Source organism: Dipodomys merriami, unplaced genomic scaffold (assembly GCF_024711535.1).
Source record: "Dipodomys merriami isolate MVZ:Mamm:240054 unplaced genomic scaffold, mDipMer1.0.p SCAF_45, whole genome shotgun sequence".
NCBI lineage: Eukaryota > Metazoa > Chordata > Mammalia > Rodentia > Heteromyidae > Dipodomys > Dipodomys merriami.
Genome location: NW_027206013.1, coordinates 2,381,942 through 2,406,247, shown reverse-complemented (window position 1 = coordinate 2,406,247; position 24,306 = coordinate 2,381,942). Strand labels below are relative to the sequence as shown.

Here is a 24,306-nt window from a genome sequence, read left to right as displayed (position 1 = left end):
TGTCCCTAAGCTCTTCAGCTCAAGGCGAGCACTCTACCACTTGAGCCACAGCACCACTTCCGGTTTTCTAGTGGTTTATTGGAGATAGGAGTCTCATGGTCTTTCCTGCCCGGGCTGGCTTGGAACCACGATCCTCAGATCTCAGCCTCCTGAGTAGCTAGGATTACAGGCGTGAGCCACTAGTAGCCCAGCTCCCATGAAATTTTGAATCCTTGGGCTTAGGCAGAGGGAAGGATTTCTCCCTAGGCCACAATCTAGGCAAACTTTGGGGGAACACTTAGTAGTAATGTGCGGATACGTTCTATTTATTGCCCTATAGGGTGAAGCAATACACACACTCTGCAGCCCTCCTCCTAATGCTTCTATTTATTCTAGCATATTAGTTATAAATCTTTAGATATTTCTCAAGGAATAGAGTGTTTCATATAATTGAATCAGAGATAGCATGAAGGGAAGCCCTTGAAAAGATCCAGCAGTAAGCCAACAACTAAAGAAATGTCTTAATAATGGTGGAAAGTCATACTTGGAATAAGTTTTGTCTGGGGTTAGGATCTATTTTTAAAAAAGCCTAGTTCTATCCAGAAGATTGAGGAGAGGGGAGATCTATAAACGGAAGACTAAAGCAAAAATGGAAAGTAAAGTGTAAAGTAAAATGGAAAGTTCACATTCTGGATGGGATATTGGAAGATAGATAATTATCTTAGAGGTCTTCTATATTTAATGTAAAAGGAATTCTAGAGATTACTTGGATAAAATTCTATTTTTTTTTTTTTTTTTTTTGGTGTGTTGTAGGGCTTGAACTCTGGGCCCGGGTGCTGTTCCTAAGCTCTTCAGCTCAAGGCAAACACTCTACCACTTGAGCCACAGTGCCACTTTCAGTTCTCTGGTAGTTCATTGAAGAATCTCACAGACTTTCCTGCCCAGGGTGGCTTTGAACTGCAATCCTCAGATCTCAGCCTCATCAGTAGCTAGAATTACAGGCATGAGCCACCAACACTGGCTTTACTTTTTAAACCAGGGACAAACAACTACAGCTTTGCATAATATTGGAACAGAATCAGTTCAAACAGCATCTAATAGGGAAAGAGCAGATAGAAGAGCCAAGTGAATATTTGGTAAAAAGAAAGAAACACCTGGCAATTAGTAGCCCTGAAAGAAAGCAAGTAGCAGTACATGGGGGAAAACAATCTCAAAGCAAGTCATGCCTAGCTGAGCTGCCTAAAGACAAAATTGGGTAAGGAAAAGAGAGTCAGAGTGCAAATGGTAGAAAAGTGCTTGCAGAGAGGAGCAAACATGGAGACAGAAGTGGGGAAGGTGGATCTGTTTCCTATAGAAATAGATGTGATAGATACCAGAAACACAAGAAAAGATCTGGGTCAGAAACAAGAAAGTAGGAGACTCTGGGTAAAAGGAAAATGTCTGAAAGAGGAGGAGTCAGTGAGTTACCAGACAGTGGATTGGAGTCAGATAGTCATATTTGATGTGAGTCAAGAAGTCATCCAACTGATAACCCCAAACATTACCAGAAAGTCAGTATTGCTATCTACCTCAGTCCATGCACATAGTGAGAAAAGAACTCAGGGAAAACAAATGTAGTGGCAGGAAATTTTATTAAGAAAGGAATACACTTTCAGTAGCCTGAAAGAGGGTTATCTCTAGGGTGACTCTTTGTCATGACCTCTCACCTATAACCTTAGCTACTCAGAAGGCTGAGATCTGAGAATCACGGTTCAAAGCCAGACTGGGCAGGAAAGTCCATGAGACTTCTCCAATAAACTACTCAGAAAAAGCTGGAAGAGGCGCTGTAGTTCAAGTAGTAGAGTGTTAGCCTTGAGAACAAAGAGGCTCCGGGACACAGCCCAGGCCTTCAGTTCTAGCCCCAGGGCTGGCAAAAACAAAATGTTAGCAAAATGAGTCCCTTCCTATAGCTTAGTCCACTCCCTCCCTTCTCCACAACTTAGCATGCTCCCTACCTATGCAACACTAGGCCCAAGAAGTATAGGCAGTAAATAATCAACTTCCAACTCCCTTTACTTTGGGATGGTACTTCTCTGGGGCAGCTACCACCATATAAGGCAACAAGAGCCTCTTAGAGTGACCTTCAGGTTGGGGCAGCTGCAGGACCCTTATCTACTTGGATGGCAGCCATAAATCCTAGTCCGCCATGATAAAGCCCCTGGCCCACATGTCCACACCAAGGTCTCTGCCTCCTAGCCCCTTCTAGCCCCTCCTAAACCTCCTAGGTTATATAGATCACCCCAGACAATAGCCGGTGCTTCTTCTTGCTCTTGTGAGAAGAGCTCCTGCCGGTCCAGTTGCTGGCAATAAACCTTTCTTTGTTCTCTGTACCTGGATGTCTGCGTGATGCTCTGGCAAAGTCTATTAATCTTAATTTGCTGTCACAAAACAAAATAAAAACAAAGCAAAATTAAAAATCCACTGTGCCAAGGTTGGGACACCATGCAGGCCATGGTTTCCAATGTCTTGAGGGTGGATTGTGATCCAGGGCCACGCCTGGGGCTATCTGTCCTGTGAGGGGGTATTCCCCCCAGGTCTCAGGTGTGTGGCTCCGAAGCGACAGGACTCCTGGGAAACTCTGGAGGGCTGGCCTGTCAGTATTCCTAAGGCCAGGAGCCTGAGCCTTTCCTGCAGGAAGATCCGAGTGAGAGCCCGACTCTCCCAGCCTGGAGGTGTGGAAGGATACAGGACAATGCCAACCTTTTAGTCTCTGATCTCCTACAAACGCAAATGGACCCCCTGCGCAGTCATCCACAGGAACTGTAATCCGTAGGGAAGCTTTTTTTTTTTTAAAGCAAGGAATCAGGAGGGCTCAGAGACTGCGCTGCAGTGCCCCTAAACTACATTTCCCAGAAGCCTGTGCTTCTCCTCGGCGGGGGCTCCATCACCCTATTGGGAAATAGGCCAGACGCCTGTACGGCGCAAAGGCTCCTGGAAAATGTAGTTTGAATCCATTGTGCGCATACGCATTTCGCTGAGGCGGCCGCGGGGTTGCTCTTTGTGGTGGTCGCTAGTGCTTTCACCGGAGTGTGGTTCGCTGGCTGGGCAGTCCCGCGGACGATCTCTGCGGGCCGTACCCCTCGCTTACTAGCTTCAAAGCCTGACCCTGTCTTCCCAGTGTTCTTCCGAAGAGAGAAAGACGGGGTGATGGGGGCGTGTGTGGTCTGCAGAGGACGATGGGGTGTGTTTAGTTTGGGGTGCGGCGTGTCGTTGAAGCGTCCGCGGCCGGGGGCGCTGTGAGCGCGCGTACGGCCCCCGTCGCCGCCCTGCAGGCCAGGCCGTCCCGAGCCCCGGCAGCGCGACCCGCGCCTCTGGACCTGACCTGGGGTCCGCGAGGTCACGGATCTGCTCACTCCTTGAAGTGCTGCTTAGGGTCGCCATGAAAACCCCAGCCCCGACGCCCGAGGCTACAGGTACAGCTTGGCTCCCGTGGTCAGTAGGTTTGTGGATTGGCTTCTGAGATTGCCACACCGTACAGGTCAGAAACACCAGCAGATCCGCTTCGTCCCGAGCCCTTCCCCACTCTCAAGCGCGAAGGGAAAAGAACGACCTCCTTTTCCTCATTTACTAAAGTGCTTAGGGACGCTGAGAAGCAGAATTGCACCTTGATGTTCGACTAGGTTGTGCCTGATTTGGGGGCTCTCCGCCGCCCCCCGCCCTGCCTCCTCTCTGATTCCTCACTGTGCCAGCGGTGGGTGGGCTTTAAGTCAGCCGTGACCCCTTGGTTGTGGGCAGATCCGACCCATTTCTTGATTCCTTTTTCTGTCCCCAGGCCTTTCTGTTCAGAACCTTGCTCTTTTCTCCAAGGAGAAGCCAGAGGATGAATCCAGTAGGGGTATCCTGGAAGCCAGAGCTGAGGTGAGTAACATTGTTCTTTCCTTCATGAAGAGGATGTGCACATTCCTTGCCCATCTTTGGATATGCAGGTAGCCATTGCCCCAGACCTAGCATCCTGTTTTCTTGGGTGACAACAGCTCTAGTTGAAGATAATTTGGATTCCAGCAGGTGGACACAAGGCAAACTCTCCTGAATGTTCTTGCCAGCCAGATTTAGTCCACCAGGCCCTCAAGGTCCAGGAGTTGTGTTCAGAGCCTTGAGAAGTGAATTTAGTGGAACTCAATCTAGTGTGAGGTCACTTTGCCCACCTTTGCTGTCACCCAGGACCTGGTGCAGATCTAGAGCATATTGGGGGAGTTTACCAGTCTGGGATCTGGCAGGGGTGCATGGAAGCACTGGGTAAGAGTAATGGCGGTGCATTCCTGGGTATAGGCTCCTAGAGGTTTAGAGAATCTGCAATGATCCACTAGGGATTGGCCATAAGATCTGCTGCTAAGTGTGGAGGAATTTTCCTCCTTTGGAAAGAGATCGTAGATCATGAAAGATTTATAAGATTGATGATCCTTTGATTTCTTTCTTTTTCTTGTGCCAATACTAGGGCTTGAACTCATGGCACTGACCCTTGGCTTTTTCATTAAAGGCTGGTGCTCTACCACTTGATCTACAACACCGCTTTTTGGTAGTTTAAAGTCTCATGGACTTTCCTCCCTGGGCTAGCTTTTGCACTAGGATCCTCACATCTCGGTAGTCTGAGTAGCTAGGATTACAGGCATAAGCTACCAGTGCCTGGCTATTTGAAGTTTTGTGTTTTGGAATTCTCAACCCCAGAAAGCACACCCATCTCACCCTGCCACCTGCAGACTCTAGGCCCCCAGAGTAGCCAGGGTCACAGTATCCATTTAGCTCTCACTTCTAGTACAGAAAGTGGGGTTAGGAGTGTAGGTCAGTTCTCAGCTCCCCACCTGTTCCCAGCCCTTAGCCCAGCCATGGTCAGATTTTTGTGTTTCAGAGGCTGGCTGATGTTCACTTTGTTCTCACAGGGCATTTATCTATGGCGTACTTGAGACAATCTGGGACCTAGAATCCCTCACATCCTGGGTGAGTGAGAATGTGTGTGTCATTTCAGGAATCAGTGACATTCAAGGATGTGGCTGTGGACTTTACCCAGGAGGAGTGGGGTCAGTTAGACTCTCCTCAGAGGGCCCTTTACCGGGATGTAATGCTGGAGAACTACCAGAACCTTCTTGCCCTCGGTGAGCCAATATGCCTCCCTCCACCAAAGCTGAACTTTGCTTTCAGCTTCCTTCCATGTGGTAGCTGCTACAGAAGAACCCTTCAGCACTACTTCTGGTATCCTACATGGCATGACTTAGGAAACATGGTCTCAGCCTCAGGACAACTGGGGTTAGGGGCTCAACCATACCAGAAGTTCCCACAGTTCAGCTGGTAGCTGACAGCATCCTGGCTTGGAGTTGTGGTGGTACCAGAGCAGGTACATCGAGGGGAGGAAGCCCTGCTGAGGGGAAGAAAGGGGGACTGAGGATACTTTTTTGAAATTTATTTTCATTTTATTTTATTTTTTGCTGCCAGCACTGGGGCTTGAACTTAGGGCCAGGATGTTCTCCCTTAGTGGCACTTTGCCATTTTAGCCACAGTTCCACTTCAAGATTTTTGGTGGTTAGAGATAAGAGTCTCATGGGCTTTCTTGACTAGGATAGCTTTGAACCTTGATCCTGAGAGGTCAGCCTCCTGAGTAGCTAGGATTACAGGTATGGGCCACTGGTGCCCAGCCATGACCAAAGATACTTAAAACCCATCTGCCTGGAACTTTCCTTAGGAGATTAAAAGGGAAGATGTTCTCAGAGTGTGCACTGTGAATTGGGTCTGCCTGTTAGACAGGAAGCCCTCGCCACTTTGGGGCTCAGAGGGCTCCTTGTCCCTTAGAGATGGCACATAGTTTGCAATACCTTGTCATTGTCCAAGGGTCATGTGTAAGCTCAGCTGGGCCCCAGAGTACAGCCCCACCTAGCACCACCCCTCTCTCCCCATGAGCAGGGCCTCCTGTCCACAAGCCAGATGTGATCTGCCACCTGGAACGAGGTGAGGAGCCATGGAGGGTGTACAGAGAAGTCCACACAGGGATTTGTGCAGGTGAGTAGGGTGATAGTCCCCTGAATCCCCACCTGCCCCCCCCCACCTATATGGCCCTCCCCATAACATTTCTCATTTCCTCCTCAGTCCCACTGCTCAGGCCCCATCTGTGCCTTCCCCATATCCTGATAAACCCTCCGTCCCCTCAACATTTATTAAGTACTACCTATACGCTAGGAACTGTGCTGGGAATACAGCAGTGAGCAAAACTAGCTAAACAAGCACCTGGCCTCTGCTGGTGAGAGGCAGAACTACATCTGTATTTTGGGGAGGGATAGTATGCCAGCACTGGGGCTTGAACTCAGGATGTGGGCATTGTCCCTTAGCTTTCTCACTCAAGGTTAGCTCTCTATCCCTTGTGTCAAGCTCTATTTCCAGCTTTTTGGTGGTTAACTGAAAAGAGTTTCAGGGGGCTGGGAAGGTGGCTTGCCTTGCATGCATGAGGCCCTGGATTCCATTCCTCAGCACCACATAAGCAGAAAAAGCCAGAAGTGGCGCTGTGGCTTAAGTGATAGAGCACTAGCCTTGAGCTGAAGAGCTGAGGGACAGCACCCAGGCCCAGAGTTCAGGCTCCACAACTGACAAGAAAAAAAAGAGTCTCAGGGATTTTCCTGCTGGGCTGGCTTGGAACTGCAATTCTCAGATCTCAGCCTCCTGAGTAACTAGGGTTATAGGCATGAACCATCAGTGCCTTACTTACAGCTATGTTTATGTGAGGTGCCCTGTCCTCTGTGACTGAAAGGGAGCTGTAGGTAGGTCTAAGCAGGAAATGGGATGGCTTTTTCTTGACTGTTTCTCAAAAAGAGAAATTTCTGTGGCTCAGTGGTAGAGTGCTTGCCTCACATACATGAGGCTCTGGGTTCAATTCCTCAGTACCACATAAGCAGAAAAAGCCGAAAGTTGCACGGTGGCTCAAGTGGTAAAGCACTAGCCTTAAGCTGAAGAGCTGAGGGACAGTGCTCAGGCCCAGAGTTCAGGCCTGCCCCACCACCAGAAAAAAAAAAAAAGCTGGAAGTAGAGCTGTGACTCAAGGGGTAGAATGCCATCTTTGAGCAAAAAAGCTAAAGGAAAGCATCCAGGTCCCCAGTGCAAACACACACACAAACACAAAAAGAGAAAATAAACCCAACTTTGGTTCACATCCTAGCCTCTCCATCTAGCCAAAATTACATTTAAAAAATCACAGTTTTGTTCAACTCAGATATTATGTATCCTAAGAATTAGGATAGTACAGAGAATTGAGATGCCCCAGAATCTTTCCACTCAAAGATAACTGTGTATTACTTCCCATTTCCTCTCAGGTGATCCTCCAAACAGCCAGCCTGCCACCTGTGCAGATTTCTTTTTTCTTTTTTCCCAGTCATGGGGCCTGAACTCTGGGCCTGGGTGCTGTCTCTCAGCTCTTCAGCTCAAGGCTAGCGCTCTACCACTTGAGCCACAGAGCCACTTCCGGCTTTTTTTCTTTTTGTTTATGTGGTGCTGAGGAATCGAACCCACAGCCTCATGCATGCAAGGCAAGCCACAGAGCCACTTCCGGCTTTTTTTCTTTTTGTTTATGTGGTGCTGAGGAATCGAACCCACAGCCTCATGCATGCAAGGCAAGCACTCTACCACTGAGCCACCTTCCCAGCTCAAGGTTTTTTATTTGTCAGTTGTGGGGCTTGAACTCAGGGCCTGGGCACTGTTCCTGTGCTTTTTCACTCAAGGCTAGTGCTCTACCATGTTGAGCCATAATGCTACTTCTGGTTTCCTGAGGGTTAATTGGAGATAAGAGTCTCATGGGGACTTTTCTACCCAAACTGGCTTTGAACTGTAATCCTCAGAGCTCAGCCTCCTGAGTAGTTAGGATTACAGATGTGAGTCACTGGTGCCTGGTGACCTGTGCAGGTTTTAAACCTGCAAGTTCAATCAGCCTCAACTCAGAATACTTAAAAAAATAAATGTCACCTGCCCTGTACATGTACAGACTGTTTTCTTATCAATATTCTCTTAGCAGTATAGTATAATACCTATTTACATAGCATTTACATTGGATCAGGTATTCTAATTCATCTAGACATGATTTAAAGTGTACACATAGGCTAGGTACCCATGGCTCTTGCCTATAATCTTAGCTACCCAGAAGACTGAGATCTGAGAATTGCTGTTCAAAGAAAGTCCATGAGATTTCTCTTTAATTAACCTCCAAGAAGCTAAAAGTGGAGCTGTAGTTCAAGTGGTAGAGAACTGGCTTTGAGTGAACAAGCTAAAGGACATTGCTCAAGTCTTGCACCAAAAAAATAAATACAGGGGACATGTGTATGTTGTATAAAATACTGTACCATTTTATTTAGGACCTGAGCATCTGTAGGTTTGTGGAACTCAAGTTAGCTTATTGTTCCTAGCTGATGCTCTATGACTTGAGCCTTGCCTCCTGTCTGGCATTTTGCTGGTTAATTTGAGATGGAGTCTCACAGACTTTTTTTTTTCTTTTATCAGAGATCATGACTTGAACTGGGTATCTGAAACTTTTGCTGATTGGCTCCAATTAGTCATGACTCCAACCCCTCTCACAGACTTTCTGGCTGGCTTTGAACTTTGATTCACCAGGTCGCAGCTTCTAGAGTAGCTAGGGTAACAGATGTCAGCCAGGAGCATCCAGCCATTTGATCTTTAGTGTCTGAGAGATCCTGGTACCAATCCCAAAAGTACTGTGGGATGAATCCATAGATAGGTATGTTTTTAAAACACGCACCTGGACTGGCCATGTACTTTGCCATTTCACTGACTTTATGAACCACTGTGCTACGTGTTGGGATGTGCTTGTTACTGGTTGTATAGTATCCCTTCTTATGGATGCTGTCATTCCATCAGCCCTAATTGTTACCATACCTCTTTTTTCCTAACCTGGACCCCTTCTTTTTTTTTTTTTTTGGTTGGTCATTGGGTTTGAACTCTGGGCCTGGGCACTGTCCTGGAGCTCTTAGCTCAAGGTAAGCACTCTACCTCTTGAGCCACAGCATCACTTCTGGTTTTCTGGTGGTTAATTAGAGATAAGAGTTTCATGGACTTTGCTGAGTGGACTGGCTTTCAACTGCGATCCTCAGATCTCAGCCTCCTGAGTAGCTAGGATTACAGGCCTGAGCCACCGGCACCCGATCCCTTCTCTTTGTTGTACACACCTTCTACAGACTTGTCAACTACTTGGTAGCTGGGATTGCAGGTGTGCTTTACCTTGGGTTGGAGAGAATGCTTTTATTTATTTATTTTGTGTGTGCTGGGGGCTTGCCCTCAGGGTGCGGATACTGTCTGCTGTCTCTAACCTTCATTTTGCTCAAGGCTAGTGACCTACCACTTGAGCCACAGCATTACTTTCCGCCTTTTCTGAATAGTTTATTGGAGTCTCACAGACTTTTCTGCCCTGGCAGCTTTCAAATCTTGATCTTCAGATCTCAGGCTCCTGAGTAGCTAGGATTAAAGACATGAGCCAGTAGTGCCTGGTGCTTATTTCTTTAGACAAGTATACATCAGTACCTGATGTATCTGCTGTGGCCACTTGGCAGTCCATCACTGAGTGACATTGTATCTTGACCCCCAGACTCCCTGAGGGGGACCCTTTCTCAGCCCCTTGTTACTCAATTGAGGCTGCTCATTGTGGGGATCTCCATGGTTTCTCCGTCTCACTGCATCTTCACATTCTTCCTGGCTCCTTCTGGTTTTCTCCTTTTTCCTTCCTTGCTGATTCTGTGCATCGTTTACCCTGGGTGTCTTCTTTGACCCTCTGTGTCATACATTTGAGCTCGTTGTCTCTCTCGGTGTCTCCAGTTGGGATTCCCAGGCCACCCTTCCCCCTGCTCATAGAAAATTCCCTTTTGGATCTCTTTCAGAATGGGAACCCAAACCTACAATGAAGGAGGAGGACTGTGCACAGCAGAACAAATGCAAAACACAAATGGCCCAGGAGTGGCTTCTGGAGCAGCTGCCGAGGCCCAGTGTGGGCAGGGTACAGGCCTGGGAGGCTGTGCCCCGAGGGGACATCATCCTCCCAGAGAGCTGGGGACACGGTGGGTCTGAGGAGGGTACCCCCGGCCGGTGTCCCCGCACCGCCACGCCCACCGACCTTGCAGGAGAACACTCACCTGTCAGATGCCCCCCAGGTGCCCAGGGTACCCGGGAGCTAGACCAAGGCCACCAGAGAGAGTGCCCAGGCACGGAGGACTTGCGATCGGCCATGTCAAGGCAATCACCGCCGCCGCCTGAGCGCAGGAGGCGGAGCCGGGCGGTGGCCGGACCTGGCGCGTTCTCGTGCGCCGAATGCGGGAAGGCGTTCCCGCAGAGCGCAGCCCTGGCGCTGCACCGGCGCTGGCACCGGCGCGAGAAGACCTACACGTGCGGGGAATGCGGCAAAGCCTTCCCGTGGAGCACCAACCTGGTGGAGCACCAGCGGCGCCACACGGGCGAGAAGCCGTTCTCGTGCGGCGAGTGCGGCAAGGCCTTCAGCTGCCGCTCGTCGCTCAACGTGCACCGCCGCACCCACACGGGCGAGCGGCCGTACAAGTGCGGCGCCTGCGCCAAGGCGTTCAGCTGCAGCTCGCTGCTCGCCATGCACCTGCGGGTGCACACCGGGGAGAAGCCGTACGCGTGCGGCGAGTGCGGCAAGGCCTTCAACCAGCGCACGCACCTCACCCGCCACCGCCACGTGCACTCAGCTGAGAAGCCGCACAAGTGCGGTGCCTGCGGCCGCGCCTTCACCTGCCCCTCGTCCCTCGCCGCGCACCAGAAGACCCACAGCGGGGACAAACCGTTCCAGTGCGGCGACTGCGCCAAGGCCTTCCGCAGCCGCGCGCGCCTCACCCTGCACCGGCGCAGCCACACCGGGGAGAAGCCCTTCCCCTGCCCCGAATGCGGCAAAGCCTTCAGCTGCCACTCGTACCTCGTGGTGCACCGGCGGATCCACAGCGGGGAGAAGCCGTTCAAGTGTACCGACTGCGGCAAGGCTTTCAACTCGCACTCCTACCTCATCGTGCACCGCAGGGTGCACACCGGAGAGAAGCCGTTCGACTGCAGCACCTGCTGGAAAGCCTTCAGCTGCCACTCGTCGCTCATCGTGCACCAGCGGGTCCACACCGGGGAGAAGCCCTACAAGTGCCCCGTGTGCGGCAGGGCCTTCAGCCAGAACCACTGTCTGATCAAGCACCAAAAGGTCCACGCCGGGGAGAAAGCCTTTCAGTGTAGCCAATGCGGCGAGGCCTTCGGCTGGAGCTCGCACCTCCTGGAACACCAGAGGCTGCATGCTGCAGAGAGACCTTTCTCCCTGCAGCTGGGCGGCCACTTGCTGAGCACCTACTATGTGCCTGGAGACCTGCTAGGCACGGAGGACACAGGCGATCGGGATGTGGATGCCGTGAATGCACTGGAGGTGGCAAAGCTCTTGTGTGTGGTGCAGCCACCACCTAGCAGGACTTCACCGCTGGGAAGTAAGGCGGGCAATTAGGGAGGGGGCCCTTGGTCATTGGAGCTGTCCTGAGCTCCACCATCACTAAGGAGCCTTCACCGCTTCTGTGTTTTTGGACCCCCCCATTGCAAGGCCTGGTCTCTGGTCTCAGATGAGACCCACAAGCCAAGGCTCCACGGCCGCCCCAACCCCCCCACCCCCTCGTTAGAGCTGACCACTTCCAGTCGCTTCCATCCTGTTTTCCTTGGATTGGAGATCATTAACAAGGAGGGTGTAGCCCGCAGACAAAAAAAGATATTCTGGGCCTGTGGCTCACACCTGTAATCCTAGCTACTCAGGAAGCTGAGATCTGAGGATCAGGATTTGAAGCTAGTTGAGACAGAAAAGTCTGTGAGATTCTTTTTTTTTTTTTGAGTCCGGTGGTGGAGCCTGAACTCTGGGCCTGGGCGCTGTCCTTCAGCTCTTCAGCTCAAGGCTAGCGCTCTACCACTTGAGCCACAGCATCACTTCCGGCTTTTTTCTTTTTGCTTATGTGGTGCTGAGGAATCAAATCCAGGGCCTCAGGCATGCAAGGCAAGCGCTCTACCACTGAGCCACCTTCCCAGCGCCAGTCTGTGAGATTCTTATCTCTCATTAATTAGGAAAAAAGGAACTGGAAGTGGAGCTATGGTTTAAGTTGTAGAGTACTAGCCTTGAGCAAAAGAAGCTCAGGAACAGCAAGCATCCAGGCTCTGAGTTCAAGCCCCAGCATTGGCACACACACAGAAAGAGAAAGAAAGAAAGAAAGAAAGAGAGAAAGAAAGAAAGAAAGAAAGACATTTCAGGTGTGCAGTCCTTGAATAGTGTTATGGTTTTCCATCAGTAATTTCCTTTTTTTTTTTTTGCCAGTCCTGTGGCTTGAACTCTGGGCCTGGACACTGTCCCTGAGCTGCTTTGCTCAAGGCTAGCATTCTACCACTTGAGCCACAGCGCCACTTCCAGCTTTTTCTGTGTATGTTGTACTGAGGAAGCAAACCCAGGGTTTCATGCATGCTACGCGAGCACTCTACCACTAATCCACATTCCCAGCCCTTCCATTTTTGTTGTTGTTGTTGTTATTGTTACTGTTGCTGCTGCTGCTGCTGCTGGTCCTGGGGCTTGAACTCTGCCTGGGCACTGTCCCTGAGCCTCCTTGTGCTCAAGGTAGCACTCTACCACTTGAGCTACAGCACTACTTCTGGCTGTTTTGACTAGTTTATTGAAGATAAGAATCTTAAGGGGACTTTTCCATTTGGGCTGGCTTCCAATCACAATCTTTAGATCTCAGCCTTCTGAGTAGCTAGGATTACAGGTGTGAGCCACCAGCACCCGGCTAGGGATTCCCTTGTAAACTTACATTCAAAGTAATAATAAAACAAGAGTTACCAACAGTACAACCCCCACTGGAGGGGAGAAGAATCTTAGATGGTAGGTATTTGGAATAAAGCAGATTTCCCAGACTTGCTTCAGGCAAGTAGCTCTGGGGTAGAGCTGCAGTGAGTCAACTAGTGGGTCCCCATGGCAGAACCAGCATTGCCCTGCCTGCTGTGACCACATCTTCATGTGTCAACAACATCATACCTTGGCATTTAATCCCTGATCCCAAACTGATAGCCCTCAAGAGAATCTTAGCGTATCCTGGCTTGGAAGGTGGGCATATGCCTGGGGCAGATGTATCTAGAAGCTGGCCTTCACTGGTTAGTGCAAGGCAGGTACCTCACACTACGAGCACCCTCCATCACCTCTCTTTTCCCTCATTTAGTTTTTTGTTGGTTTTTTGTTGGTCATGGGGCTTGAACTCAGGGCCTAGGCACTGTCCCTGAGCTCTTTTGCTCAAAGCTAACACTCTACCACTTTGAACCACAGCTTCACTTCTGATTTTTGAGTACGGCAGCTGACTTCATGCCATCGCACAGTGGATTGTGGGAACAGCAACCCTCCTCTATCCCCATGCTCCACCCACACGAAGACAGGATAAATGTCCCAGCATTTAAGATAAAGTTTTGTCCTGATAAACCCATTGTAGATTGAAAACATGTTTTGTGTGTGCCTATACTGGGCTTTGAACTCAGGACCTGTGTGCTGTTCCTTAGCTTTTTTTTTTTTTTTTTTTTTTTTGCTTTTTGGCTCAAGGCTGGTGCTTTGTCACTTGAACCACTGCTCCACTTCTAACTTTTGCTTAACAGAATAACACTGTAGTATATGATTGTTTCCCCTCATGATCATATGACCCCCTGAGAGCTGCAGCTCAGTGACACTGCCTGGCATTTAAGAGAGAATCAAAGGGCATAATCACTAGCCCAAGAATAAAACAAAATTCAAAGTATGGTTTCTACTGAATGTGTCACTTGAACACCATCATAAAGTTAGAGCATTAAAAATTGAACTATTGAAGTCAAGTTTCATGGATATTAATCTGCAATCTATTTCTACCTAATCCTATGCAAAGATGAGCTGCCTTTCTCCACGGTAATAGTTTGAGTTTTGTACAGAATGATATAGTTAATAAAAATGCTTTTCTGTGAACTTTTTTAAATTACAGAGATAAAATAACCATGTTTTAGAAAAGTGTAACTTAAGGAAAATAAAACACCAGGAATTCTTTGCACCTTGATGCATTAACTTTGTTTTTTCTTTTTCTTTTCCTTTCTTTTTTTTTTCCCCAGTGTTGGGGCTTGAACTTAGGGCCTGCTCCCTGTCCCTGAGCCTCTTTGTGCTCATGGCTGGCAATCTACCATTTGAGCTATAGCACCACTTTTACCTTATGAGTAGTTTTTTCAAGATAAGAGTCTCTGGGACCCAGGTATCAGTGGCTTATGCCTGTAATCCTAACTACTTAGAAGACTGAGATCTGCAGATCTGAGGATTGTGGTTTAAAGCCCGCCCAGGCAGGAAAGTCCATGAGACTCATATCTCCAATAACTACTCAGCAAAAGCCGAGAGTGGCACTGTGGCTCAAGTGGTAGAGTGCTAGCCTTGAGAAAAAAAGGAGCTCAGAGACAGTGCGTAGGCCCAGAATTCAAGCCCCAGTACTGGCAAAAAAAAAAAAAAAAAAAAAAAAAAAAAGTCTTTTCTGCTTGGGCTGGCTTCAAACTGTGATCCTCAGATCTCAGCCTCCTGAATAGCTAGGATTATAGGCGTAAGCCACTGGCACCCAGCTCATGTAACAGTTTTACAGTACTTTAATGATAGTGTGGAGTGCAGGCATTGGGGTGCAGGCTGCAACTTTATCTAGCTACTTGCGAGGCAGAGGTAGAAGGATCAAGGTCTAAGACTGGCCCAGATTAAAGCACAAGACCCTATCTGAAACAGAAAAGAAAGCAAAATGAGTTGGAGACATGACTGAAGTAGTAGAGCATTTGCCTGAGTTCAAACCCCAGTACTGCCCCCAAAAGGGCTTATAGATTATTTTTTTTTTCTCTTTTTCTTTTTTGGTCGGCCGTGGGGCTTGAACTCTGGGCCTAGGCCTTGTCCCTCAGCTCTTCAGCTCAAGGCTAGCGCTCTACCACTTGAGCTACAGCGCCACTACCGGTTTTCTGGTGGTTTATTGGAGATAGGAGTCTCAAGGTCTCTCCTGCCCCGGCTGGCTTTGAACCTCGATCCTCAGATCTCAGCCTCCTGAGTAGCTAGGATTACAGGTGTGAGCCACCAGCGCCCGGCCTAGATTATTTTTTCTTTATTCACTTAGCTGTGTAACTCTCTTTTCCCTAAATAATTAAATGTCCTTGTTATAAGTTTAAGTGGCAGCATGCTGGTTTATTGGATATTCTTTTCTTAGACGTACATGTTATTTTACTCCTTATCATTAATTATGTTATTCAAAGAGCCCCTTTTGCCTTATACTTAATGTATGTGCATGCAAGTGTGTGTCCATATCTGGACTTGAACTCAGGGCCAAGTTATACTTCTTAAGAGTAGATTTCTAGAAGTGAAGATTTTGAGACAAAGGAAATGCACATCTTAAGGGATTAAAGTTTGTTTCATTTAGTTGTATGCTTTGAAAGCATATAATAATTCATATAATAAGTCAAGTTGAATTATTGAGAAATCAGTTTCAGAACCAGGCCTTGCTATACATGCCTGTCTTCCTAACTATGGGGAGGCTGAGATCTGGAAAACTGTGGTTCCATGCCATCTCACCCAGAAAAGTCTAGCTTCCACCTCAATGAAAAAAGCTTCCTGGGTGCTGGGTGGCTCACACATATCTATAATCCTAGCCATTCACAAAGGTGAGATCTGAGGATCATGGTTCAAAGCCAGCCAGAGCAGAAAAGTCCCCATCTCCAATTAACCACTCAAAAACCAGAAGTGGCCCTGTGGCTTGAAGTGGTAGAGCACTAGCCTTGAGCAAGAGTCAGGGACAGCACCCAGGCTCTTGAGTTCAAGCCCCACAACTGACAAAGAAAAAGAAAGAATGAAAGAAAAAAAAAAAAGGGGGGGCAGGGGGAGGATGGGAAGGGGAAACAAAGGAGGAGGCTACAATGCTTGATAAGAAATGTACTCATTATCTTGCCCATGTAATTGTAACCCCTTTGTACAGTATTTTCACAATAAAAAAAAAAAAGGAAGAGCTGGGCGCTGGTGGCTCACATCTGTAATCCTAGCTACTCAGGAGGCTGAGATCTGAGGATCGCGGTTCAAAGCCAGCCCGGGCAGGAGAGACCATGAGACTCCTATCTCCAATAAACCACCAGAAAACCGGAAGTGGCGCTGTAGCTCAAGTGGTAGAGCGCTCACCTTGAGCTGAAGAGCTGAGGGACAGCGCCCAGGCCCAGAGTTCAAGCCCCACGGCCAACCAAAAAAAAAAGAAAGAGTCAAGGACAGCACCCAGGCTCTGAGTTCAAATCCCACAATTGACAAAAAAAAAAAAAAAAGACAAAAAAGAAAGAAAGGAAGAAAAGGAAGGAAGGAGAAAAAAAAGAAAGAAAGAAGAGAGGAAGGAAGGAGAGAGAAGGAGGGAGGGAAACATATTGATCGGATGGGAAGTTGGCTCATTGATGTCGTGAGAGGGGGCTTTTGGAAGTTGAGGGTCCAGGGCAACTTGGTCAATGCAGCATACATGGGTGCTGCTACCTTGCTGGAGATGCCCAGGCCCTGGCCTCTCATACATGGGCCACATGGTAGCAGCTCCTTTCTCCATGACAAGTAGAAAGAGTCACACTCTGCATCTGCATTGATTCATTATTGACTTGGCTCATTATTATCACATTAATTCCTCTTATTTTACAGAAATTAAAATGAAAGTTATTTGTGGGTCCTGGATGACATGCTAGCTCTCTGCCCTGCATATGCTGACATAATCAGCCGAAAGCATCACCTTTGATAACCAATGGGATTGAACATATTTTTATTCCTGATAATCCTTTTTTGTTGTCGTTGGTCATGGGCCTTAAATCTGGGCCTGGGCGCTGTCCCTCAGCTCTTCAACTCTAAGCAAGCACTCTACCACTTGATCCACAGCACCACTTCCAGTTTAGGCTTCTCTGCCCGGGTTGGCTTTGAACTGTGATCCTCAGATCTCAGCCTCCTGAGTAGCTAGGATTACAGGCATGAGCCACCAGTGCCCAGTCGGGTCTTCCTTCTTAAAAAATTGTTTTAATATACCTTTTGTCCCTCTTCCCAAAAGAATCTTGATTTTTTTCTTTTTCTTCTTTCTTCCCTCCCTCCTTCCCTTCCTCTCTCCCTTCCTTCCCTTCCTCTCTCCCTTTCTTCCTCCCTCTCTCCCTTCCTTCCTTCCTTCCTTCCTTCTTTCCTTCTTCCTTCTCTCTTTCTTTCTCTCCTTCCTTCCTTCCTTCCTTCCTTCCTTCCTCCCTCTCTCCCTCCCTCCCTCCCTCTCTCTCTCCCTCTCTTTCTCTTTCTTTCTTTCTTTTTCTTGTGTGCCTATACTAGGTCTTGAACTCAGGGCCTGAGCACTGTCCCTCAGCTTTTTTGCTCAAGGCTGGTGCTCTACCACTTGAGCTATAATTTCTCTTCAGACATTTTGCTGGTTAATTGGAAATAAGAGTCTTGTGTATTATGGTTCAAAGCCATCCCAGGCACAAAAGTCCGAGAGACTCTTATCTCCAATAAACCACCAGAAAACCACAAGTGGTGCTGTGACTCAAGTGGTAGAGCAGCAGCCTTGAGCTGAAGAGCTGAGGGACTGCGTCCAGGCCCAGAGTTCAAGCTCCATGACCAACAAAAGAGAAAAAAATTAATTGACAAATTAAATCAAGTAATGTATAAAAGTAACTTAATAATATGATCAAGTAGGATCTATTCTAGGTGTCCATGGCTGATTTTAAATATGTTTTGAATTTTTTGGTGCCAGTCCTGGGGTTTGAACTCAGGGCCCAGGCAGGGTCCCTGGGCTTCTTTTGCTCAAGGTTAGTATTCTGCCACAATGCCACGTCCAGCTTTCTCTGAGTAGTTTATTGGAGGTAAGAGTTTCATGGACTTTTCTGCCTGGAAGGCTCTGAACCATGATCCTCAGATCTCAGCCTCCTGAGTAGCTAGGATTATAGGTGTGAGCCACCAGTGCCCAGCATATTTTGAATATTTTTAACAAATCAAATAATTACATTGAGCTGGGAATATGGCTTAGTGGTAGTTCTTGTTTAGCATGAAGCCCTAGGTTCGATTCCTAGTACCACATACACAGAAAAAACCAGAAATTGCTCTGTGACTCAAATGTTAGAGTGCTAGCCTTGAGCAAAAGCAGCTCAAGGACAGTGCCCAGGCGCTGAGTTCAAGCCCCAGGACTGGCAAAAAAAAGTAATTGTAATAATTACATCAGCAGGCCAAAGAAAAACTATATGCTCATATCAATGGGGACATAAAAACTATCCTAACAAATCCAATACTCAGGGCTGGGAATGTGGCTTAGTGGTAGAGTGCTTGCCTAGCATGCATGGTCCCCTGGATTTGATTCCGCCGTACCACATAAACAGAAATACCCAGAAGTGGTGCTGTGGCTCAAAGTGGTAGAATGATTAACTTGAGGTTAAAAAAACAAAGTCCAGTGACAGTAACCAGGCCCTGAGTTCAAGCCCTAGGACTGGCAAAAAAAAAAAAAAAAAAAAATCAATACTCATTCATTATAAAATTCCCAACAAACTAGACAAAGAAACTGTCTTAAGGGGCTGGGAAGGTGGCTCAGTGGTAGAGTGCTTGCCTTGCATGCTTGAGGCCCTGGGTTCGATTCCTCAGCACCACATAAGCAAAAGAAAAAAGCCAGAAGTGGCTCTGTGGCTCAAGTGGTAGAGCGCTAGCCTTGAGCTAAAGAGCTGAAGGACAGTGCCCAGGCCCAGAGTTCAGGCCCCACGACCGGACCCAAAAAAAAAAAAAAAAAAAAAAAGAAACTGTCTTAAGCTGACAAAACCATCTGCATTTAAAAAAAAAAGTGTAGTTAGCATCCTACTGAATAATCAGAAAATAAACCCTCTCTTGCTAAGATCAGGAAGAAGACAAGGACATCACTTTTCACAATTCCTTTACTACATCATTTTAAAAGACCTAGCTAATGCAACATGACAAGAAAAGGAAACGAAGTGCTATGTTTTTTGTTTTTGTTTTTATTTTGGTTGGTCATGGTGCTTGAACTCTGGGCCTGGGCGCAGTCTTTCATCAGCTCTTCAGCTCAAGGCTAGTGCTCTACCACTTGAGCCACAGCACTACTTCCGGTTTTCCAAGTGGTTTATTGGAAATAAGAATCTCTGGGGCTAGGAAGTTGGGTCAGTGGTAGAGCGCTTGCCTTGCATGCCTGAGGCCCTGGGTTCGATTCCTCAGCACCACATAAGCAAAAAGAAAAAAGCTGGAAGTGGCGCTATGGCTCAAGTGGTAGAGCGCTAGCCTTGAGCTGAAGAGCTGAGGGACAGCACCAGGCCCAGAGTTCAGGCTCCACAACCGGACTCCCCCCCCCCCCCCAAAAAGAAAAAAAAAGAATCTCATGGACTTTCGTGCCTAGGCTGGCTTTGAACCTCGATCCTCAGATCTCAGCCTCCTGAGTAGCTAGGATTACAACCACAGCCCCCAGCTACGAAATGCTATGTTTTGTAAGTTCTTGCCTTCCTCACAAAGGTTCATGTATTGGAGGCTTGGTCCTTGAGGTGGTGTAGGAGGCAATGGGCCTTTAAGAGGTGGGACATCTTGGGAGGGAAGTCTTTAGGTCATTGGGTAGTATGTCCTCAAATGAGTTAATAGGACTCTTCCTACCATTCATGCCCCTCTTCTTTGTCTGTCTATGTGTCTGTCTGTCTCCTCTTTTTGGTGCTGGTCCTGGAACTTGAACTCAGGACCTGGGCACTATCCCTTAATCATTTTTTCTACTCAAGGCTGGTGCCATACCACTTGAGCCACAGTTCCAATTTTGGAGCTTTTTGCTTGTAAATTGGAGATTAGAGTCTCCTGGACTTTCCTGCCTGGGCTGGCTTTAAGCCATGATCCTCAGATCTCAACCTCCTGAGTAGCTAGGATTACAGGTGTTAGCTACAGACATCTAGCTGCTTCTTTCTTTCTTTTGCTTCTTTGCCACGAGGTAAGAGGTTTTGTTTTACCATGCTGTCTGTCATTGCTACCCAGCATTTCCCTCTAGCTCCTCTCCCAGATGTCTGTAAGCAACAGGTCTGCCTAGTCATAGACTTTTCAAGGCAAGCGCTCTACCACTGAGCCACCTTCCCAGCCTGGTCATAGACTTTTCAAAGAAAATTATGACTGTAAATAATTCCTCCCCCCCTCTTCCCCACCTCCTCTTTCCTGCCCAGGCTGGCTTTGAACCACAATCCTTAGATATCAGACTCCTAAGAAACTAGGAGTTGTGGCATGAGCCACAAATGCCCGGCAACTCTTCTCTCTATAAGTTATCTTAAATATTTGTTACAGCCATCAAAAGCAGACATGGCCACCATTTCTGAACTTCCTTGGCCATACATCCTCACTCCACCTCAGTCAATATTGGCACCTTGAAATCAGATTTTGAGTAAGACTTCAAAGAGCTCCTCTAAAACAAGTTATAGAAATCATCCAAACTGAAAATCTCGAGTTATGGGCTCCTATAACATTTCTTGAACTCAGGCAATGGTAGCCATCCAGTGCTGCACAGTGTGACCCTGCCCACCACTGAGAGAAAATATTTTGTACAAACTTAGTGGTCCATTGGTTTCCACATACCCAGAAACCTTTTTGGTCTTCAGTGACACATTTTCCCAGACTCTACTAACTATAAAGAAGGAAGTTTCTACATTCTAAAGGCACTAACACATGAAATTAGAGCTGGACACTGGTGACTCACACTTGTCATCCTAGCTACTCAGGAGACTGAAATCAAGGATCCTAATCTAGAGCTAGCCCAGAGACATTCTATCTCTAGTTAACTAGCAAAAAGCTGGACTGAAGGTGTGCCTCAAGTGGTATAGGACCAGTCATGAGCAAACAAACTGAGTGAGTGAGGTAGCTCATGCCTGTAATCCTAGCTGCTCAGAAAGCTGAGATCTAAGAATCCTGGTTTGAAGCCAACCACGCCCCGCAGGAAAGTCCATGAGATTCTTATCCCCAGTTAACCACCAGAAAACTAGAAATGGTGCTGTGGCTCCAAGTAGTAGAGTGCTAGTCTTGAGCAAAAAAACTCAGGGACAGTGCCCAGGCCCAGAGTCCAAGCCCCATGACCCCCAAAACAAAAAACAAAACAACAACAAAAAACCACACTCCTCTGAGTGAGGAGTACAAGGCCTTGTGTTAAAGACTCAGTACTGTCACAAAAATTAAAAATGGAGTCCCATGTCATACACTTACTGCTTTGTCAAATAGCCCAGTACTCTGGCTCTTGCATTTCTCAATGTTAAAATCAAGGCTCTGATTGGAATATAAAAGTTTACCCCATATTTTTTCAAACAGAACTCTAGAATCCTGTCCATGTCCTAAAATGATTATTATGGTATAATATAAATTAAAAGTTTACATGGATGAGTGAAGAAAATAGGCGACTACCCCCTCTGTATTGTATTCAACTACCTAATTCGCTCTATTGCTAGCCCTCAGGGCAACAGCACCCCCATGATATATCCCCATTAGGTTTCCAGGGGCTAATATTTGGGGTTGTAGTTTGCTTACAATGTTCCATACAGGACCTATTTCAACAGCCTCTGTTTGCACTCACTATTTTTCTTCAGTTTTCTTTTCCTTTTGTCAGTCAAGGGGCTTGAACTCAGAATCTGGGCACTGTCCTTCTATTTTGTTCAAGGCTAGCTCTCTACCACTTTGAACCACAGCCCCACTTCTGGTTTTCAGGTGGTTAATTGGAGATAAGAGTCTCATGGACTTTCCTGCCCAGGCTGGCTTTAAACTGCAATCTTCAGATCTCAGCCTCCTGGGTCGTAAGGATTACAGGTGTGAGCCACCAGTGCCTGGCTCTAGTTTTCTTTTCATGGCAGAATATACATCACATAAAATTCACCATTTTGACTTTTGGGGGGTGGTGCATACTAGGGTTTGAACACAGGACTTCATGCTTGCGAGACAAGTTCTCTACCACTTGAGCTGTGTCCCAGCCCTTTTTGCTTTCATTATTTCTCACATGAAGTCTCATCTTTAGAAGAACTGCGGGGCTGGGAAGGTGGCTCAATGGTAGAGCGCTTGCCTTGCATGCCAGAGGCCCTGGGTTCGATTCCTCAGCACCACATAAGCAGAAAAAAAAGCCAGAAGTGTCGCTGTGGCTCAAGTGGTAGAGTGCTAGCCTTGAGCTGAAGAGCTGAGGGACAGCACCCAGACCCCACGACCGGACCCCCCCCCCAAAAAAATAGAAGAACTGCGTTGAGATACTCGTCTTTTTACTCACTGGGTAGCTGGGATGGCAGGCATGTACCCCAGACCCAGCTTTTGATTTCAGAAGAGGTGGTGTCTCACAAACTTTTTTGCATAACCTGGCCTTGAACATTGATCTTTCCCATCTTTGCCTCCTTAATATCTAAGGTCACAGGCATGAGCCACTACTATGCTCATCTTATTTTTTTTTTTCCTTTTTGTACTGGTATTGGGGCTTGAATTCAGGGCTGGGCACTATCCCTTAGCATTTTAGCCCAAGATTGGTGCTTTCCCACTTAAGCCACAGCTCCACTTCTGGCTTGCTTGTTTGTTTTTGTCAGTCATGAAGCCCACACACTGTCCCTGAGATTTTTTGCTCAAAGCTAGCATCCTACCATTCTGAGCTCTAGTGCCACTTCCAGTTTTGAGGGTGGTTAATTGAAGGTAAGAGTTTCACAGGGACTTTCCTGCCCAGGCTGGCTTTGAATTGTGATCCTCAGACCTCAGCCTTCTGAGTAGCTAGGATTACAGGCCTGAAACTCTGGTGGCCAGCTCCAGCTCATTTTGGCTATTTTAAGCACATAGTTTACATTAAGTACGTTCATCACCATCTATTTCCAGAAATTTTTATCATCACAAGCTGAAACTCTCTACTACACACTAGCTCCCATCTATAGCCCAGACAACCACAATTCTACTTTCCATTCAGATATGACTACTTAGAGGAGCTGTAGAAGTAGTCCTTCTCGCCAAGTACTGGTGGCTCATGCCTGTAATCCTAGCTACGCAGAAGACTCAAATATGAGGATCATGGTTCAAAGTCAGCCCAGGCAGGAAATCTACGAGACTCTTTTTTTTTTGGGGGGGGGGTGGTCCAGTCATGGGGCCTGAACTCTGGGCCTGGGAGCTGTCACTCAGCTCTTCAGCTCAAGGCAAGCGCTCTACCACTTGAGCCACAGCACCACTTCCGGCTTTTTTCTTTCCAGCTTATGTGGTGCTGAGGAATCGAACCCAGGGCCTCTGGCTTGCAAGGCATGCACTCTACCACTGAGCCACCTTCCCAGCCCCTCTACGAGACTCTTATCTCCAATAAACCACTCAAAAGTAGTGCTGTGACTCAAGTGGTAGTTTGCTAACTTTGAGCAAAAGAAGCTCAAGGAACAGTGCCCAGACCCAGATTGGAAAAAAAAAAAAAAAAAAAGCAGTCCTTCCTCTTCCTCCTCCTTTTTTGTATCAGTACAGGAGCTTGAACTCAGGGTCTCACATTCTTGATTAGCTTTTTCCACTCAAAACTAGTGCTCTACCACTTGAGTTATGCATCCACTTCTGGCTTTCTGCTGGTTAATTCAAAATAAGAGTATCTTGGGACGGGCACGGGTGGCTCATGCCTGTAATCCTAGCTACTCAGGAGGCTGAGATCTGAGGATTGCTGTTCAAAGGCAGTCCGGGCAGGAAGGTCCAAGAAACTCTTATCTCCAATAAACCACCAGAAAACAGGAAGTGGCGCTGTAGCTCAAGTGGTAGCGTGCTAGCCTTGAGCTGAAGAGCTGAAGAGCTGAGGGACAGCACTCAGGCCCAGAGTTCAAGCCCCCGACCTAAAAAAAAACAAAAACAAAAAACAAAAAAATCCCCAAAGAGTCTCTTGGATTTGTCTGCCTGGGTTGTCTTTGAACTGGGGCTCTCAGATCCCAGCCTTCTGAGTACTTAGGATTACAGGTGTGACACACCGGCCATCTGACATAGCCATCCTTCTTTTACTTAATGAGGCTCATCCGTGTAGTATGTGTGAGAATTTCCCTTCTTGGCCATCACACTGTCTTCTAAAGGCCCATCACTCACCTTGCTCTGTTGCCCACTAGGTGGCACACTTGTGCTGGAAGAACTTGTCTCCAGCAGTATCTAGAAAGAAGACAGCCTAGTTACTACGCTTTTCACTACACATACTGCTCAAAATCCTGTTCAATTCTATTTATTTATCCATTCATTCATTCATTTATTTGTCAGTCATGAGCTTGAACTCAGGGCCTGGTGGCTGTCAATGAGCTCAAAGCTAGTGTTCTACTACCTGGAGC

General features: G+C 47.5%; 1 protein-coding gene across 2 annotated transcripts; it reads left to right on the top strand.

The window, feature by feature from the left end:
- Nucleotides 1–3,053: 3,053 nt before the first annotated feature.
- Nucleotides 3,054–11,480, top strand: Znf74 (zinc finger protein 74). 2 transcript variants are annotated; one of them, XM_069994318.1, is made up of 5 exons: nucleotides 3,054–3,431; nucleotides 3,791–3,876; nucleotides 4,982–5,108; nucleotides 5,911–6,006; nucleotides 9,873–11,480. In XM_069994318.1, exons 1-5 carry the CDS (start codon nucleotides 3,398–3,400, stop codon nucleotides 11,477–11,479), a joined length of 1,950 nt encoding a protein of 649 aa, XP_069850419.1. In that variant the 5' UTR covers nucleotides 3,054–3,397; the 3' UTR covers nucleotide 11,480. The 2 variants fall into 2 exon arrangements, with proteins under 2 accessions (XP_069850419.1, XP_069850420.1); XM_069994319.1 differs by lacking the exon at nucleotides 3,054–3,431 and adding an exon at nucleotides 3,668–3,709.
- The last annotated feature ends 12,826 nt before the right edge of the window (nucleotides 11,481–24,306 follow it).

Coding starts and splice junctions, on each gene's coding strand:
- Znf74 (XM_069994318.1), top strand. CDS start 3,398: ATGAAAACCCCAGCCCCGACGCCCGAGGCTACAG. Junction 5,109..5,910: donor CCAGAACCTTCTTGCCCTCG/GTGAGCCAATAT, acceptor CCCCATGAGCAG/GGCCTCCTGTCCACAAGCCA. Junction 6,007..9,872: donor CCACACAGGGATTTGTGCAG/GTGAGTAGGGTG, acceptor GATCTCTTTCAG/AATGGGAACCCAAACCTACA.